This window comes from Cricetulus griseus, chromosome 10 (genome assembly GCF_003668045.3).
Source record: "Cricetulus griseus strain 17A/GY chromosome 10, alternate assembly CriGri-PICRH-1.0, whole genome shotgun sequence".
In the NCBI taxonomy this organism is placed as follows: Eukaryota; Metazoa; Chordata; class Mammalia; order Rodentia; family Cricetidae; genus Cricetulus; species Cricetulus griseus.
In genome coordinates this window covers 10,209,502-10,229,754 of record NC_048603.1, presented here as the reverse complement: position 1 = coordinate 10,229,754, position 20,253 = coordinate 10,209,502, and the positions used below count along the sequence as shown (strand labels likewise).

General features: G+C 42.1%; 1 protein-coding gene across 2 annotated transcripts in view; it reads right to left on the bottom strand.

Annotated features, from left to right (window-relative positions):
* Positions 1–18,394: 18,394 nt before the first annotated feature.
* Positions 18,395–20,253, bottom strand: part of LOC100774625 (angiopoietin-1) — a 227,388-nt gene continuing 225,529 nt past the window's right edge. For both annotated transcript variants that reach the window (XM_027431451.2, XM_027431452.2), the window contains exon 9: positions 18,395–18,555. In XM_027431451.2, the coding sequence (XP_027287252.1) occupies positions 18,395–18,555 (161 nt within the window). The remainder of the gene's footprint in view (positions 18,556–20,253) is intronic.

The window sequence follows — 20,253 nt, the reverse complement described above, 5'->3', positions numbered from 1 at the left end:
TATGCTTGCATGTATACAGGCACACACACATATGTACAGACAATCATTCACGTGTATGTACACCCATGTGGATGCCCAAAGTTGATACAGAGTTGTAGCATGAAAAATAAAGACCCAGAGACGGATACTGGTGTTGATGCTCCAAGCTAAAGAGCAGAGAAGCAAAACAGCCAAGCCGCTAGCTCTCACCTCTACCTTAGACTGAAACGGCTGTCCTGTCCCCACCAAGCTTCCAACTATAAACCCAGACTGCTGCCTCTCCTCAACATGGCAAAACACAAATTCTCTCATGAGATCCTTTGCTTCTCCTTTTATACCTCTCTAATCCTGGGATTACAGGCGCAGTATCCAAAGTGCTGAGATCTCCTTTGTGTGAGCTGTTTCTCTTTCAGATTGGATCAATTTTTTGTAGCTCACTGTAGCCTTGAGCTAACAGAGATCCATCTTCTAGGTCTCCTGAGTCCTGGGCTAGAGGGTGTGTGCCATCATCGCCACCTAGCTCTATGGTTAGCTAATATGTCTGCTGGGATTAAAGGTGTGTATCACCGCCACGATTTCTCTATGGCTTGTGGCTAACTTTGCATCCTGAACCTTCAGGCAAACTTTATTAAATCATAAATAATATATAACCACACCCAGTATTTTTCTTTTGCTTTCCACTTTATTTATTAAACCAGTGGATGGGTGGTTCCGGCTAGACAAGCTAACCAACTTGCCCCAAGGATCTCCTATCTCTGCCTCCCAAATAGTGGGGTTACAGGTGGCTGGGCTTCTTTACATGGGTTCTGGAATGCAAGACTTCTACTCATGCTTATGTGGCGTGTGCTTTATCCACTAAGCTATCTTCCCAGCCCTTGACTGTACATGTCATGAGGCAACTCCTTTGACAATTTTGCTTCTGAGCTGAGTCTTCTTCAGTCTTGTCATGTTTATTCATAGCCTTTGCTGCTCATAGATGTAGAAAGTGAGGACGTGACTTGCCCAAGGTATGGTGAGGGAAGGTCTTTGTTGTAGATGCAAGGGAAAGTAGAGCAAACGAAGTAGGGTACTAAACGCGACCACAAGATTGGACTGGGCCATGGGAGGAGAGAGAGAAGGTAGGAGGGTGAGAGAGGAGGACTAAGAGAGCAAGACAAGAGAAAAAGAGGGTCAAGGGCAAAAGGGTAGGGTTATATAAGAATGGGAAGCTTGAGGAAAGGAAAACAAGGAACTAAAGAAGTTTAGGGTAGGGGATGGGAAAAGAAGAAACAAGATGCCTCCTCCCATAGACTTGGCAACAGGTGTTTGTGATGGTGAAGGAACCAGAAGACCACATGCAATTCGGAATGCTACAAAGGCCCACAGTTAGCTATTTGTCCTGAGTTTCTCGTGGGCCTGATAATAGATGGATATGTACCCATAGGTGGAGATGACACTATATGTCAGTGGCTTGTGCTTTTTATTTTTAAGCACCCCCACCACTGTGTTAGGGTAGCGTTACTTCCCCTGTCTTGTTTGAGTCATTCTGTCTTCTCTGAGAATCCCGCTCCACTGTGTTTCAGGAAAGAGATTAATTGTCCTTAAATAAATAGAAACTGGGAAATGTGCCTTAGCATTCTACTGACAAGGTAGGATGATGGATTATCTCTATCTGCATGCTCAGTACGTTGCAGTGCACCTTCCTCGGTGCTCTCCATGTGACAGGGTTATGGGTGAGACATTAGTATTGTGGAAACAGAAAGTCCTCAAGTGAGTTCTCTTATTAATATGCCATTCAATTTTATGTTCAAGTGGCTAGCAGTGAACTGAGGATTTGACACCGCGGTGTCCCAACTGAATTGCTCATTCCTCGTAATAAAATGCTTGCTTTGTTTTTATGCATGGTGCCACTGCGATGTTTCCCACTCAGTGGGTGCTCTATAAATATTGACTGGTTAAAAACTGGAATTTCCAAGTATCATAACTTCGAGGTTACTGGCTTCTTGTATTTGCCTTTGTGAGCTACAAATGCAAGTAAAATTGGATCTCTTTCCAAAGCATTTTTTTCCATGGAGACTTTGGCTATGTTATAGAGAAAAAAAAAATCCTTAAGATAGAAATGATCCTTTTTTTATAGCTTCAAGTATTATTTAAGGGCAATAAATAGTGGGTAATAATGGCGATGTCTTATGTTTCAGGCATGTTTTCAGAGACTCAGCCTACTAATATAATTAAGTGGAGGTCAAGAAATATTATTTGTTTTGGTCATAGACTTTAAATGTCCAAGAGAAACACACATATCATGCCCTAGTAATGACTTTGTGGTTCGACTCCTGCCTCCTTACATGTGGGAAATGACTTTGAGGAGAGCAGAATAACTTTTTTTTGTTTTAGGATTGGAGCCTCATTTTAAGTATCACAGATATGTGTGACATTCTGGAACTCATTTCAAATATACAGCAGAGATTATAATACACGGCGGAGATTATTTTCAAAGAACTTCTATGAAATATCACTAATTTTAAGGAAATTTATTGTGAGCTCTCTTTTTCTATCATCAGAATATTAAGTCAAAGGAGAAGAAATTGAAGGAGTTAGATGGGACCAGGCTCTTGAAGACTACGTTTGCCATTCTGAGCCAGCAACTTAAAATTGGGCTTGACTTGGAGACTGCCACTGGAGTGAGTTAGGAGGGAAGTATGTAATCCCGTTTCTTATCACTGACCATTGTAGTGATGGGCAGATGAAATTGGAAGCATAGAATTAGGTTTATACTGGTTCCTGAGGCATTGGGTATACAGGTAACCAGATTTTAAAAAATGGTTAAACAAAGAAGGCCTCTGCCCTGAAGTTGTTTCCAGAATGGTGTGCAGACTGAAATGATAGCCAAGTATATGGAGCCATGAAGACAGGAAAGGAGAGTTCTGCTGCTCAAGGGTCACATTATATCATACAGATATCACACCACATTATACCATTGCATAGCATATTCTGGCTTAGCATAAGCATAGCACATTGGTATAGAGACATCAGCGTACTCTTCTGGGTTCTTCGTTTTATTAATAAAATATTATAAAGTGGCCCAAGGAAGAAGCTCAAGAACAATTTTCTTAGAGTTTAAGAGGGGAAGATTAGGGAAGACAAGTAACAGGTCTTGGAAGGTGCTGTGGGGAGCGGGGACAGAGAAAGGGAAGAGGAAAGCCATTCTCGTTCAGTTGGATTCTAAGAAAGTGGGTCTGCTTATCAGTAGAAGTCAGCAACAGCAGCATGGGCATCAAAGAGAAAGCCCAGAGTAGCAAAGCAAGCAAACGTGGGCTCCCAGCCAGTTCCTGAAGGAGAAGAGATAGAAAGACAAAAAAGGAAAATTTAGGCTTTTATGAGTTAGAACTCAGAACTGTGGACAGGATTAGCGGTGTTTAGCAGAGTCTCCACCAGCATCAAGGAGGGGCTTGCAGGTAGGGTGAAAAGATTATCTCATCAAGGGACTAATGGTGCCTCCAATCGTGTCCTCCAGTCAATCAGATTTCCAATGGTGAAGTCTCCTGGTCAGACAGGCCCATCTCAATTGATGCTTAAAGAAGGAGACACAGTATGTAACGTAATTTTTAGAGATTAGAATGTCATGTATCCAACCAGAGCCCTCAGACTGCCAGTTTTTCATATGGTAATTTAAACCTTAAGGGGGCAATTTGATGTTTTTCTCTTTCATGTTCAGCAGAGAAACCAGAGGGATGGCCCAAAAGAGGACAATGAGGGATGAATTCTCCCTTAAGAGCTTCCAAAGCTATTCCCTGTAGCAATAGCATCATGCATAGCATGCATAAGAAATGCAGTCATAAATGCAATATGCAAAGATACAGAGATTGTAGAGAGTCGGGTAAATGGCACTCACTGGAAGGGCAGCAGTATGAGGATCTAGATTGAGGAGGGAAGAAAAATGATAGAAGTATTTCCATGAATATTTTCTTTGGTGAATCCTAACTGACAGAATTGAATTTTCATTGAGTCAGGAACGGGACAATTCATTATTAGCAAAGATCGTCCTACCAAGATACCCAGAACCTTCTGACAAAGAGTGATGGCTACTAATGAGTAAGGTTTCCACCCTCCTTGTTAGGTCTCCTACGGGTAATTAACAATATTGGTAAGAACTGGAGTCAGACAGAAACTGGTTAGGTCAGTTTTTGGAAAATGGAGCTTGGAAGTGAACAGTTCTAATTCTTGTCCTTGGTCACATGCCAGAAATGTCCTTGGTTCTATCCTGGACAGAGCCCAAAAGGCCAGGGTGAGCTCTGATTTCCTGTAATCTCCTTCTTCTAAATGAGAACACCCGCCCCCAGTCGCCGCCTAGAAGTTATGTGTGAGGGTGGGACTGAAACCCATTCCAGACCCCAATCCCTCAGGGAAAGTTTTGGAATTAGATCCCACGATTTTCATGGTAGAGATGAGTTGTATCTTCTTTTCCCGAGATTCAGCCCATTTCTTAAACGATTTCAAGTTCTAAACTGTTTTTCAAGATTTGCTTTGTAATGTTTATTTGTGGAGTGGCCAGGGTGTGTGGGTATGTGTGTGTGTGAGTGCAGGCTTCCATGCAGGACACAAGAGGGCATTGGGGATGGGTTAAGAAGCAGTTGTGAGTCACCGAGCATGGGTACCCAAGCCAAGCCCGAGCAGGAGCAACAAACACTCTTAACTTCAGAGCACCTCTCCAGTCCAGAGTCTCAACTCTTTGGGCAGGGGGGGTGTTTAAATAACTAGACAATGTTTAGCAGCCTTGGAGGCCACTGGAGATGGACCCTCCCAGTTCCAGGGTAATAATACAAAGTAAAACATGACACCCTCAGGCCTTCTGATCATAAAAGCAGAGAATATTTCTGTCTCTGGATAGAGGCATGTCATTCTGATAGACTTCAAAAATTAAAACCTGGCATAAAGGTTTCTCTCATTTTTTTTTTCATATGGCATTTTAAAATTTTTTAATTAAATTAAAAACAATCTTATTTTACATACCAATCCCAGTTCCATCTCCCTCCCATCCTCCCTCTCCCCCCACTGTCTCTTCATCCTACCCCCCATCCACTCCCCAGGGAAGCTGAGGTCTCCCGTGGGGGATCATCAGAGTCTGTCCCATCATTTGGGGCAGGACCTAGCTTCTCCCCCCCCCCCATGTATCCAGGCTGAGAGTGTCCCTCCATAGGGAATGGGTTCCCAAAGCCCATTCATGCACTAGGGATAAATACTGATTCCATGCCAGCGACCCTGTAGACTGCCCCCGCCCCAGGCTCCCAACTGACACCCGCCTTCAGGGCTCAGGGAGCCTAGTTAGGTCCTATGCTGGTTCCCCAGCTGTCAGGCTGGGGTTTCTGAGCTCCCACTTGCTCAGGTCAGCTGTTTCTGTGGGTTTCCCCTGCACGGTCTTGACCCCTTTGCTCATCATCACTCCTCTTTCTCTACAACTGGATTCCAGGAGTTCAGCTCAGTGCTTGGCTGGGAATCTCTGCTTCTGCTCCCATCAGCTACTGGATGAAGGCTCTAGGATGGCCTATAAGGCAGTCATCAGTCTCATTATAGGGGAAGGGCATTTAAAGTAGCCTCTGCGCTAATTGCTTAGATTCTTCTGCCAATCACTGGGCTCGGAAAGCACATGATAGCAAAGCTGACTCACCTGAGGACAGGTTGAGGCAAAGAAAGGAATAAGTAGCCCCATAAGGCAGTGGTCTTCAACCTATGGGCCCTGACCCCTTGGTGTGTGTGTGTGGGGGGGGGTTAAATGACCCTTTCTTTCACAGGAGTTGCCTAAGACCAATTATGAAGTAGCAATGAAATAATTTTATAGTTGGGGGTCACCACAACATGAGGAACAGTATTAAAGGTCGCAGCATTAGGAAGGTTGAAAACCACTGCCCCAAAGAGACAAGTTCTTTAGTCTTCTCAGAGACCTCTCTTGGTGCAGCCTGGGATAGAGTAGCCATGTGGCACAGCTAAGCAGGTCCATTTTTCTGAGTCCTTTCAAACTCAAAAAACATAACATTTCCTGTTCCTTCTTTCTGTTGCTTTTTCTTTTGGATATTGGCCTGCCACCCGAGCTTGCTTTCTCTGATGCTCTGGGCTTTCCCTGGTTCTTTGAAGCTCTCACCCTGTCCTTTACACAGTTCTTTGCTGACTTCTCCTGCTAGACAGACCTGCATTCCTGTACTCTAACTTGAAATGTTTGACATTTTCCCTTCCTTCTCTCCATAGCCCTGGGCCGCTGCTGGAATTTGTACCTGGCTTGTTCTGCTTTTCTTTCAAATTCTAATAAAACTGTGCCCAAGTGTCTTCCCCAGCCTATTTTGAAGCAATTTTATTAAGGAGGCTAATGGCAGCATCAATGAACCCAGGCTACCTAGTAACACGGGATGAGGCCACTGTGGTTTAGAAGAAATAATGTTCCATACAATCTGTAGGGATTTTTTACCAAGCTTCCTAACAGACACAGATATAGGGCAGAAAAAAGAATGCACTTCCCGTAGCAGTTGGGATTTATTTCCAGTGTGGCTATTAGACCTGTACCCAGAATGGCGGGCACCTACGGTTGGAGGACAGGTTGACTTCAACAGTGTTTTTGGTAATTTCACGTGCTGGGAAATGAGACCCTAAAACACAGTTTTGCCAACAGAACATTTAAGAATCACAAAATCATCCTACATTGTGTATAATGGAGGCTTTTTTTTATCCAAACCTGTTAGTGCCCCTCCCAACTTCTATTTAGATAACACTACATGCGATGTATTTAAATCTTTAGTGACTATTTATTGCTACTTAACTCTAGGCTGATGATCATAATTAATGAAATTTTTGGAAAATTACTTCAGGTCAGGTGTTCCATTTTCTTCTAAAGATTTTGTGCAATACAATGCATGTTTTAGGAAAGGAACAGGATGTTTCTGCCCATAAAGCACGATGTGGTCGGATTTGTAACCCAGTTGTGAATTGACAGGACCTGTTAAGCTGATCAGGGTGTTTTATGATTGATCTTGTTCTTTATTTGGGGGAGTGAAACTATTTTATCAAGGCTAGCTTGTAAGCTGGAAGGCATAAAATGCTAAAAGCACCAAAATGCCGTTTCAGCATCCTTATAGATGATACAATTTCTTCACGAAAACAGAATAAAAAACACTGGGTCAGGCAGCAAGACACCAAAGAATTCGCTACATAACACTGACAAGAACCTCCCCTGCCCTCCCCTGCCCTCCCCTCTCCCCTCCTGTCCCTTGCCCTCCCCTCTCCCCTCCTGTCCCCTGCCTCCCTCTCCTCTCCCCTGCCCTCCCTCTCCCCTCCTCTCCCCTTCCCCTCCCCTCCCCTCTCCCCTCCCCTGCCTCCCTCCCTGCCCTCGCCTCCCCTCCCCTCCCCTGTCTCCCCTGCCTGCCCTGCCTGCTCTCACCCCCCCCTCCCCTTCCCTCTCTTCTCCCCTGCCCTCCCGTCTCCCTTCCCCTGCCCTGCTCTCACCCCCTCCCTTCCCCTCCCCTTCCCTCTCTTCTCCCCTCTCCCCTGCTCTCACCCCCTCCCTTCCCCTGCCCTGCTCTCACCCCTCCCTTCCCTCCCCTTCTCTCTTCTCCCCTCTCCCTGCTCTCACCCCTCCCTTCCTCCCCTTCCCTCTCTTCCCCTCTCCCCTCCCCTCTCCCTCCCCTGCCCTCCCGTCTCCCCCCTCCCCTGCTCTCACCCCCTGCCCTCCCCTGCCCTGCTCTCACCCCCCTTCCCTCCCCTTCCCTCTCTTCTCCCCTGCCCTCCCGTCTCCCCTCCCCTCCCTGCTCTCACCCCTCCCTTCCCCTGCCCTGCTCTCACCCCTCCCCTCCCCTCCCCTTCCCTCTCTTCTCCCCTCTCCCCTGCTCTTCTCTCCTCCTCTCTTACCCTCTTCCCATCCCACCTCTCCGGTCTCCCTATCTTCTGCCCTCCCTCTCTTCCTCTCTGACCTCTCGGGGTCACTCTCATTCTCGTATGTACCCCTCTTATTCCCCCCCTCCTCTTCTGTCCTCCTCTCTCCTCCCATTTTCTGCTCACCCTCACTCTCCTCTGCACCCTCATCCCTATTCTCCCCTCTCCTGTTTTTCTTCTCTCCTCTTCTCTCCTTTCCCCCCTCTTCCTCCCTGTGTCCTTCTTCTCTCAGCTGAGGACTGAACCCGGAACTTTGCACATACAAGGAATGTCATCTACTTCTAAGCTATAGGTCCCAAGGCCACACTTTTGTTTCTTTATTGGTAAAATGCATGTATCCTTGTGTGTGTTTGCAAAACCCTAAATTAATTGCAGTAATTAGCATTGGCCCTGATGCTGTGTGAGGGTGTGGATTCTGGGGTCTATGTTTCTGGATGCCCATTTCTATAATATATATATATATATATATATATATATATATATATATCATGTGATGTGAAAGTTTATTATTTCCTGTCTGTACATTAAATAGAGTAGAAAAGAGAACAGATAAAGTGGATTAAAATAATATGTACTTAACCCTAACAAAGTATAAAATTAATGAATATAAAATGGACGAACATATCCTTTAGAAACTTATATAACTTTCTATGTGGAAAGTACGTTTTCTATCCCTTCTGAATTTGTATCAACCATATTTTAAGTGACAAACCGCGACACGCAGCAGCAGAAATAGACAGTGTAAGGTGCAAGTCATAACACTAGCTCAACTCCCAACATGTCTATTCAGTATCCGATACTGTCTTTAACCCTTTAGCTATCTGTCAGAATTACGATAAGCTTGGTTTGCACGCATGGTGGGCAGAGTCCTTTGTGGACATGCAATATTTCCTCTGACCTGTTGTCCTTATCTAACACAACCTCAAAGCATCTGACTTCTGGACATAGATCTAAAGGACTTACACAAGTTGATCAAACTCATTAAGATAATCTGTCCAAGGAGTATCCATGAGCGGATCTCCAGCAAGAAAATGGGACCTGAATTCTCCAGTCCCTCCCAGTAAATGAATAGCTGCCAGCAGAGAGCTTAAGAAAGGCCTCTGAGTTCCAATACAGCCTGATGACATTGATTTCAGTCATGAGACACTAGGCAGAAATCACATTGCATTAACAAGAAACAGCATGACAGTTTGAAATAAACATTTTGCTAAAATGTTTCTTGGAAGACACTGTTTTTATATTAGGAAACAATATTATATCTGGAAATTCTTAAAGCCAAATAAATATTTACCACTGAAATAAGAATGCTAAAACCAGTTTGAATTTGCATGAGTTTGAAACCTGTCTGTACTTTAAAGGATTGAGTATGTTGTGGCTGGGGACAGTTAGGGACAGCAGAAAGGGCCAGGAGGCAGAGTCAGGCATGCCAAGACTGCAGAATGGAGGGAGCAAATTGAAAGAGGTCATTGTCCTGGCCCCAGATTAATGTATCTGTTACATTTAAATTTAGGGTACATTTAAATTGAGGGAATAGTCTGTACAAATATCATGACTCTTTCACTACTTACATATTCCCAGGCTACAAGTACGGAAGTGACTTGTCACAAGGGAGGGTGGCATGGTAAACTGTTCTCATTCACATGCTTCTTGGGGAGTTTCTGATTCCCCACGGCCATAGCCAAGAAGAGTCGTTTCCCCTCTCTTAACACTGTAAGTCAGAGTGGGCACAAATCCCCGTCTCAGTTATCTCTAGTGTGTGCCTAGATGAATACACATGAGAAAACTTTATAAATGGATCTGTCATGGTGAGGGGAATAAATACAACACAGTTCACACTGACTTTGAGATGACTCCTTTGGGCCATCACCTGTTCCCTCCGTCTTCAAAGGGTCCGACTCTCTGAGACCATTTTTGTAGAGAACCTTTCTCCTGTCAGACAGGGGTAGTCTTCACAGTTGTCAGGAATACACCCTGATGGATATACCAAAGGGCAAGCAGCTTCTATTTGGGAGGAAATGCCAATAAGGATTTCAAATGAGACAATAAATGGTGTGTTAGTTACTAATTTTTCAAAACACCAAATTATTATAGCTTTATTTATTTATTTATTTATTTATTTATTTATTTTGGTTTTTCAAGACAGGGTTTCTCTGTATTGTTTTAGAGCCTGTCCTGGAACTTGCTCTGTAGACCAGGCTGGCCTCGAGCTCCCAGTGCCGGGATTAAAGGCGTGTGGCACCAAGGCCCAGCAAGGCAGCATCATTTTTAAAATATAAAAATACTTTAGTGATTAGGGTTCAAAAAACAAATAAAGCTTGGGGGAGCAGTTAGAATATACCCACAATTTCTTTATGAGGGCAGGGAGAGGCTGAGTATTAATCTACTAAATGTCATTCATAGGTTAAAATCCATTTATTGAGACACTAACCATTTAGCACTCCCAGCTTGCTCTGTGCCAGGTATGCTATGAAGAAAGGAAGAAGGGAAGAGGTGCAGGGGCCAGTTTTAGGTACAGAGCTGAAAGCCCTACCAATAAATGAAATGTCTGAGTCACCAAACCTTTGCTCCTAGGCTAATCTTGACACACATTTTCTCAGAGATAGTGGATGGGATTCACCAGTCTATGTGGACTAGGTACATTCTCCAAGAGGCTCACCCCTACCCTTACAAAGAGACTTTGCAAAGGCAATTTCAGCCCAACTGAGACCACAGTAAGAACATTTTATAACAATGGAAATTCCTTTATCTCCCCCTCTCTAGCTTATCATTATGGTCCTAGGTTTGATATTTTAGAGGCAGGGGGTAAAAAAATGAGACTGAGTCAGAGTCACTGCTCTCTGGCTAATAAGTGATTCTTTTTTTCATCATAAACATCCTTGCTATACAGCAGTTCTGCTATGGTTTCTTTCCTTCATGTTAAAAAAACAAAAGAACTACTTTAATTCTGAGGAAATGAAGTCCACATGATTCTCATTAGCACATAAATATTCTGATGTCCTTTTTACATGAACTCTTTGATGTTTAGGGAAAAACATGTGTCTTTATGATCTTTTCCTTAAAACTAGAAGGAATTTTTTTTTTTAAATATGAACTCAGGGGGGTGGGGTGCGTGACTTGGTAGACCATTTTGAGATCATGTTGTTTTATACATTTCATGTATCCATTCATTATTATTTAACTGGCCATTATTTATCACCATGTATTTTGCAGGGATTTTTACCAGGTAGCCATAGGCAGACACACACACACACACACACACACACACACACACACACACACACACACGACCAAGAATAAGAACTCAGTATTTTACTGGACCAAACAGTAGGTTTTCAGTGTGGATGCAACCACTCCACAATGGAAAAAACAATGAAGAAGCAGTTAATGCCTTATTTTGAAGCTTCTGGGGTCAGGTTAGCACTCTTGGCTGAGGCTATGGTAGCTGGCACCTTTAAGTCATTTGCCATTCTGAAAATATCTGTGCTCATTAAAAAAAAAATCTAGGCTCTAAATGGAACAAGAGCCCAGATGGTAGCATATCTTTTTTGCAACATGGTGATTAAATATCTTTATCTCACTGCTGAGACCTACAGTTTCACAGAGAAGATGGATTTCCAAGTCTCAATGCCCACTGGCAATGCAGCTGCCCACCTATGAGTTCTTACAGATTACCATGAAATCAATATTGTCTTCACGCCTGCAAACATAGTGTATGCTCTGAAGACTGTGGGTCAAGAAGGAATTTTGACTTCCAATCCCTATTCTTTAAGTACTACACATCACAAGGCTACAGTGATTTGTCTGGTACATTGAGGCTAAATAAATTGAAGATCTGGGAAGGAGCCAGACTCCATCCTTAGTAAACATTTTCTTGGGAAGGACAATATGGCAATACTAAGGGGAATCTGGAAGGTTATTTCCAAGCCTCTTGGATAAGTTTAGAGAGCTCACGACTGCCGTGCAGGAAGTGACTCGGGTGTCATAGAATTGATCTAGAATTGGGAGTTGAGGCTGAGCTTGTGAGCGAACCACTTGCTGCGACCTCAGTCTAGAGAGGGTGGAGAGTTACCTCTAGGTGAGCAGAGAAAGGGAGACCCTGAGATGGAACCTAGTCTTCCTGAGGATGGCTGTGGACAGGGTAGGATCTGCAATTGCATCACCCTGGTTGATTTCAGAGGTTTGGCTCTGATTCTCAATGAATTTCTGATCTCAGTAAGCTGCTATCAAACAACATTGCACGCTACAGAGGCCTGTCTCAGAAGAAGAAAAATACACTGACCTAAACACAGCATTGTCTTATTTTCAGCAACAGGTACTCCACCCTCCAGCAAGCACAACATTGATTATTTGGCTGCCATTAGCATCGCCGTGAGAGTCTCCACCAACAACATACCACCCACCGAGGTCTCAGTTGATTGGGAAAACTTTTTACCCATGAAGTATTAATGAAGTTATATACATTGTTATTTATAACAATATTACGGTCTAATGTTATTTGAGATTTACTTAATTATATAGTAGAGTATACATGGAACATATGTACCGAGAAACAACAACCATAACAACAAAAAACTCCGTTGCTCATTTTACTGTGACATTCCCTTTATTGTGGTAATAAACCACCAGACTCACAGTGACTCCGGGGCATACTCGGTAAGGAGTTTGGGATAATTAAGGTGGACTTCAAAGAGCAGAAAATTCTTTATGGGTTCACATTCGCAGACACAAATGTTACAAGCTGAATTACACACAGATGTCATAGTCACTTAGTTACTTATATGATAGACTGAAGCTTTCAAGTTGTGTTGGTATTATTTATAATAATAATAATTATATTATATTATATTATATTATATTATTATTATATCATGTGTACGTGTATGTGTACATTGAGGATATGAGTTAGATGTGGACATCATATTGAGTCCTTCTTCCTACAGTGGGACAGAGTCTCTGTTTTCTACTGTAGAGGCTTCTTAGCTCCTAGGCTTCTGGAGAAACTGAATCTGCCTCTTAGCTTCTGGTAGGAAGTCTGAGATTATAGACACTCTTGCTATTTATCTGTCTTGTATGTGTACTTTGAGATTCAAGCCCAGGTCTTTACATTTGTGTAGCAAACACTTCACCCACTCATCTGTCCTCCTGGCACTAAGGGGTCTTTATTTTATTTTGGGGGATGAAAATCCATCCAATCATACCACCCTAACTGCCTTCTTAGAAACACAATGTAACCTAACGATTCTGAAACACGGATGCCTTCAAGCCATTTGAGCGTCTTGCTCAATGTAATCAGTTCTGTAGGTTGGGACCCAAGAGTCTGCATTTGTCTCAAGTTCCCAGTCGGTTCTGCTACCCTGGAAATCAGAAGAGGTCCCACTCTTGTCCTTTTCACTTATCCATGACTGTTATTGTCATGATGTCAGAAGTTGAATCTCTCCCTTTCTAACTCTGCTCTCAGAAATTACCAGTGGCTTCTTGAATGATAAAAACCAGTGGGCGCTTGTGCAACTGGACTGCTGCTCTCTCTGGGGTAACATTTTTAATACTTGATGCAATGTTCCCAACAACATCTATTGTCTAATTTCTCCTTCCTGTCTAGTCATTCCACACCTTTGTTTTCAACCCCTTGCTTGCCTGCTCCTTAGAAAGCCTGATGTATCATTGCATGTGTGTGTGTCATCAAGTTCTCTTTCACTCTGTTTTCTCCTTTGAAAACAAGTGAGATATAATAGCTTGTTTAATTTCAGGTTTTTTTTTCCGTAGACATCCCTTTATCATGCTCCTTTCGATCAACCCAATGGCAGATGATTAGCAAGTAATTGATAAAACAATGGAAACAGAGGAAAGGGAAGAAAATGTTGACCTTGACTGCATTAGGAGAACCAAGTCAACAGTAAAATGGGCATGAGTGGGATTTTATAACCTAAGGCTGGCCTTAAACAAATAATAACAGCAAGCATATAAAGAACAATGATTACAGGGCTGGGGAGACAAGCTCACTGGGTAAAGTGCTTGATATGGAACCATGAGGATCTGATTTTAGATTCCCTAGACTGCACATAAAAACAAGCACGGCAGCTGGTAATAACAGCCTTTCTATGTGAGGCTGAGAAACTGAGACAGGAGACTTCCTGGAAGCTTGCAGGCCAGCTAAACTAGCATGCGCAGCAGTGAACAAGAAACCCTGTCTCAAATAAGGTGAGATGTGTAAAACAGAAATCTAAGTTGTTTTCTGGCTTCTGCTTGTGCAGTGGATAGATTTGTCATGGTTTTCAAACACTTCAACTCTACTCAACAAATAACAACACTGTGGAGAAATGAAAGTCAGTAAAAGATACCTTCTTGACTGTGAGTTGAAGGTTTGCCTGGGTTATATAATAAATTCACGACTGGTCTGAGTAGCTCAATAAGACCTGTCCCTAATTAAATAATAATAATAATAATGGTAATAGAATGTGGCTTAGGTACAGAATACTTTTCTACCTATACATCAGGCCCTGGGTTCAAATCCTTGAACTTAAACAATCAAAGAAATGGAACAATCTCTTAAAATAATATAAAGACCTATAATATTCAGACAAGAGTGGCAAATCATATCTGCATATATGTGTATAAATGGATGGAGGATGATGAGGAAGGGCGTGGATCTGAAAAGGAGGAAAGGTGAGGAGATGGAGAAAGAGTAGAGGGAGAGGAAATTATCAGAATAAATTACGTGAGAAAAATACCTGTTTTTGATAGAAGAAAAAAATAATTGGTCAACTGTTTTTTTTTAAAAAAAGGATTTCCTCAGAAGAGAGGGTCACGAATACTTAATATTTTGTTGCAACCTAGATGGTTGTTTTGAGCATATGGACTGAACAAAGAGACATTTCCTTCTAAAACCTTTGAATCCTTCGGAATCACGGTGGGGTGCATGAGTGAGGACTGTTGGACACCGTATCCTCCGTTAGCAATTGATGTTAAACAAAACACTCCAAACCAATGCATCGTAAAATAATCACCTCATCCTTTTTCCTCAAATGATGTATGTCATCTAGGGAATTCTGCTGCTCCGAGCCAAGCTCAGCTGACCTCGGCTGAGATGACTCATGGAGTTATAACCGTCCACAAGTCAGCTGGAAGTGAACCGGTCTAGGGTGGTCTCAGCTTGGTCTTGTCCTCTGAGGTCTCTAAGCTCTCATTAGTCTGTCCTGGGAAGAGAGAGGCAGAAGAAAACCTATCTTTCCAGTGCTCACCATTGAAATTAGTGAAGGGTTGAATGGATGTGGTGGCGATGGGAGACAGGACAAAGAACAGAGGTGACAATTTATTACTTTTAGATAAGTATGGAACTAGTAAGTCCATACAAGCTATGTAAGGCATAGGGATGAGTTGTGTTCCTCATATGCTCTTTCCTGTTCCTGTTTAGGCCAAACTCAGACATACTCAGATGACTTATCTTTTTCCAGAGTCCACAAATTGATAATTGTTGCATGACAATACATAATTTGATAATTGTTGGGACAAACATAAAACCATGCAGTACGGATGTAGGCTGAAGAAGACCCAACACTCTGGTCTTCCATTGTCATGGGTTTAAGCATTCCTATCCCCCCCACCCCCCGGAATCAAATGTTTTCAAATATTGAGGCTTTAGTTCATCTGGTTATTTCTACAGTGATTCTATTCTTTCACAGATTGTGATGTTAAGTTTTATAAAATTTATATAATTAAAGCAAGATGAAGTTGCACACATTATTTTCCATTTTATTTACAACAAATAATGTTGTGACTGTTATGAAGAAATTTTCATAGAAACCATGCAACTTTTAATTGAGATAGAAATTTGAAAGACACAATTCTAGTATCTAATTATTTTATCCCAAAATAATTAAATGCAAAAGTTGTGCATGTCAAATTGCTACAGACATGTTGGCATTACACAATGTACACAATGGAGTCACTAAACATTTATACTGCTTTATTATAAATAATTAGAAACAACATCTCATTTCACAAACCCAGATAGAAAAACAGTAAATGCCATGTTTTTTTCTCATTATTTCACTTTATTTTTGTAATATGGATTGAGAAGCAGTATACCTAATCCAAGACTGGTTTTTAAAACATCCGTGGGAACAACCACAACAAGAACAACGACAATCACAACCACAAAAATATTCCTTTCCTTCACCTAAATGAAAACAAGGATTTTAGAGGGAGAGGCTTAAGAGAGCTCTGAGCGAGTCACTAATGTTAGAAAAACTGTGTAATTCCTAAACATACCACTTGTAAGGCAAAACGGTATTTTATACAGACATATAAATATAAGAAAGACTTGATGGTAAACACTATAAACCCTTTTCTTAAAACCATGAATAGCTTTCTTCTCCCAGATGGAGAAAAGCCAGTAAGGCATTGTGGGTGCAGTGATAGAGACTGATACTTTGAAATATGTATTTCACAAAAAACCTTTCTTTTCTGTGAAATTGGGTACATATTTTAGTTTTCTCATTTCATAGCAAATCATGTTTGATTACATTTTTTTCTAATGTAACCATGGCCATTTATAGACAAAGAGCACTTCTTGATAGAATACTGCAGTAACGTCAAGTTGTCACAAAAACATGTGTCCAAAACTACAATAGGGACATCTTAGCTAAGGCACTTATAGCAGCGAATAATCAGAAGTTTCCTAGTCACCTGACTGTGTTTTTTTATATCTCTTATATATAAGGAGTTATGCCAAATTTCTCCACTAATATTATTTTACAAGATAGACATATCTTGAAGAAACAGAGCCAGAAAGAGAAAAAATATAATGTGAAGAATTGTACATTTAATCAACTAGTATAGTAAATGTCTTTGAACACTCATATTTATAATCATCAGTTGAGGACCAAATTGTGTATACCAGATTAAACAGGTATTGAGTTTAACACGGGTGGGTATAACATGCTATGTACAATAATATATAAAAATCTTCCATTCTTTTTAGACTTCAGAGTGGAACAGCGTTTATAAAGAACTGGAGCAAGATGGCCTTTTGTAAAGTAAATGAGTTAATTAACAAAAAATTAAATTAGCACAAAATCTGGATGAAGAATTAAAAAACTTCAAAAATTTTAAAAATAACAAGGGGAGCTCATGGACCCCAGACTGATAGCTGGGAAACCAGCATAGCACTGTCCCAGACCCCTGGGTGTCAGTTAGGAGTCCTGGGCAATCTATGGGGCCTCTGGTAGTGGATCAGAATTTATCCATAGTACATGGGAACCCATAGACTTTGGGAACCCACTCCACATAGAGGGATACTCTCTCAGCCTAGACACACGGGGGAGTGTCTAGGCTCTGTTCCAAATGATATGACAGACTTTGAAGATCCATTATGGAAGGCCTTACCCTCCCTGGGCAGCAGAAAGGGGATGGGTAGGGAGTCAGCCAGGGGCAGCGGAGGGAGAGGGAACTGGGATTGACATGTGAAACAAGATTGTTTCTAATTTAAATAAAAAATAGAGGGCAGAAAAAATAACATATGATAAAAAGTAAAAAAACAAAAAATAATGAAGCCGTAGAGAAGCAAATACATATTTGAAGATCTGTACAACAGGCTGCTCCAACTCAAGTACTCCACAGACATTTTCCCAGACACTGTCAATGAGACCATTAACTGCATGCGTATCGCTTTCAGAACTGGATGATAAAGTTTCCACTTGTTATATATACTCAGGCTCTAGAGATATTTGTGTATCAGCAAATCAGTTTTCAATGTAAATGAATACTGTAGCATCAGGCTAGTTTTTACCTGTTATATCCATTCTTGGTTAGATATTAACTCTTCTGAAAATGGGATCCCCCCAACTCAGTCTCCTTGAACCCCTTTCTATCTCACAGTTACCCTCCATGTACTCTGTTGTATCATGACTTTCAAGGACAGAATCTATTGAACGCAGTAAACCTAAAAACCAACTAGTAAATATGATGCTTGAAACGGGTTTCTGAAGCCGACTAACTCTTAGTCAATTCAGAAGACAAGGCTGTTCCTTATGTCACCTTCATGCAGTGACACCAGCTGTATGCATTAGCAGGATTTCCTAGAATGACACCACTCCACCGCTGCAATCTGTCGTCAACAGATTCTGGAAGGCCTGTTCTCACTCTCTTAGGCATGGGTGTCCTTTGCTGTTGATTCTTCATTTGGTTTTACAGAAAACAAGCCCCATGTGTCATCAGGGTGTTCCAGGTTCAAAGTCCAATCCAGTAGCACTTTCAAGTGTGGCGAGCTGAGCGTTTCCTCCCTTAAAAAGTATGGCAGTGAGTGGCATTCTCTGGGGACAGCTCACTAGAACACAGTGACCCAAGTGGAGACTGTCTTGAACTCAGAAGGCTCCACATCCATAGTCAAGAACCTTGGTGACATCACAAAGCCACCTGCTGCTGGCAGCAGACAAGGCTGTTTGTTTCTGAAGCTTCCAGGGAGCTCCTCATCTGGCAGTGCCCCCAGATGCCTTTGCGGATGTCTGATACTGGCATAGCGCTTTCAAAAGTCCAAGGGCCGGATCATCATGGTTGTGGACCGTAAGGAGTAACTAGGTCCTTTGAAATAGTGCCACTTTATGCCGTTCAGTTTCCCGTGATTTTGTCCCGCAGTGTAGAACATTCCATTTAGATTGGAGGGGCCACAGGCATCAAACCACCAACCTGAAAAAGGAGACGTGGGAGGGAAAATGAGAAGAAATAGAAGCAGGTCGGGCTTAACGTTTGAGAGTAACCGTCATGATTGGTGAGAGATTGCTCACGCTTGTTCTGATGATTTGCAAACAGGAAGCAATGAAACAGTGCCCTCCCAGAGGAAGTGTCCCAAATGACACTTACTGTATGTGTAAGTCATCAGAACCAAGGGAACTCATGCAAACCAACTTCCAGTGTGACCGTGTTGGGACTCACTTCCCACTATACTGATGTGGGTCCTCTCGGCTTAGATTTTAAAATAGTCAGGCCTGAATATAAATTCAGAATTGCACCTTATGTCCTAACTGAGAGCAGAACAATTATCAGCCTCATAGTAATGTCAGAACCTTAGACAACTGCAGTTAAAAGCTAAGAAAAATATTTTTGACTATTAGTGATATTATTAAGTGCCTATGAAGCTTACATTGTATTTAGCTAGCCTGTCTTAAAATTTATAGCAACTTGGAAGATTTTCCAATAGTGATCCTATAACTCATACTTAGCAGTATTTCTTCTATGATTTTCCAAATTGTTTTTAAATACAGTGGAAGGAAAACAAGCCGAAAAGGGATGGGGCGGCCAGTGCTTACACAGTGCGTTGGAATAACTGAACAAGCTAGCTCTGCTTCCTTGATGAACTAACGTTTTAGACTTTTCCGATAAATCATGGTTCTTTTCTCCTGAAGTAACACGATTGAAGTCTTCAGGGAGAGATTTATGCCAGAGACATTCTAGAATATTTTTATTTGGATACACTTGACCTCTATTTGATTGCAGAGCTGTACCTAAGGGACTAATTGCTAAAGAAAGAGAAAGCTGTCCAGCTGCTGTCTGACAGCAACATGAGCATTGTCCTGCAGAAACTTTAGAAAAACGTTAGATGAAGTAACGTTAGTTCCCCTCCCCCTGTTTTCAGCTTGAGAAGGTGAGTGCAGCTGGGGTATGTTTATAAAGTCACACCAGGGGCATAGCAAGCTGCATTCTTCACCAATCCATATGAGGCACAGTAAGGTACATCTGATGGATTGTGAGAGGTCCTGTATCCCATGTTGCAGGCCCACAGCATGGATGTTAACATGGTCAAAACACAAGGGACAAGAAAGACGTTGTTTGGCGAAAAAGGAGCGACTGTATGATTCTATCTTTCCATCCTTACAACTAATTCCCCAACATTTGGCCAGTATTTCTACTAAAATCCCATGATTTATATTGCAGAAGATATTCTCATTTTAAGAGGTTGAGCTGCCCCGAAAATTGTCTTTAAGGGACCAAGCTGAAGTTCTCAAATGAAATTCTATGTCATTGTTTCTGCGCTTTAACTTTCCTCCTTCCCTTGTAGTCCCTGGGACTCCTCTGTGGCCTTACTCAATCCTCAGTCTTGCCATTGTCCCTCCTTGTGTCTGAAGGAAGCAAAGGTTCTTATTCAGTAAGGAAAGCAGTAAAGAGCCACAGGAGCATCCCTTGAGTGGCATTCAGGGACTGGTGCTAAAATGTAAACTTTACCTGATTTCTAGAAAGTCAAGACGGTGCTGGGGAAAGCGGTGGAAATAGACCACAGCCTGGCTGTACAGGGAGAGGTGTACTTTGGCTGAGCTAAGAGAAGAGATGGGGCACAGGTATCCTGGGATAAAGTAAGGCAAATCTATCCTGTGCACTTTATCTAATTAG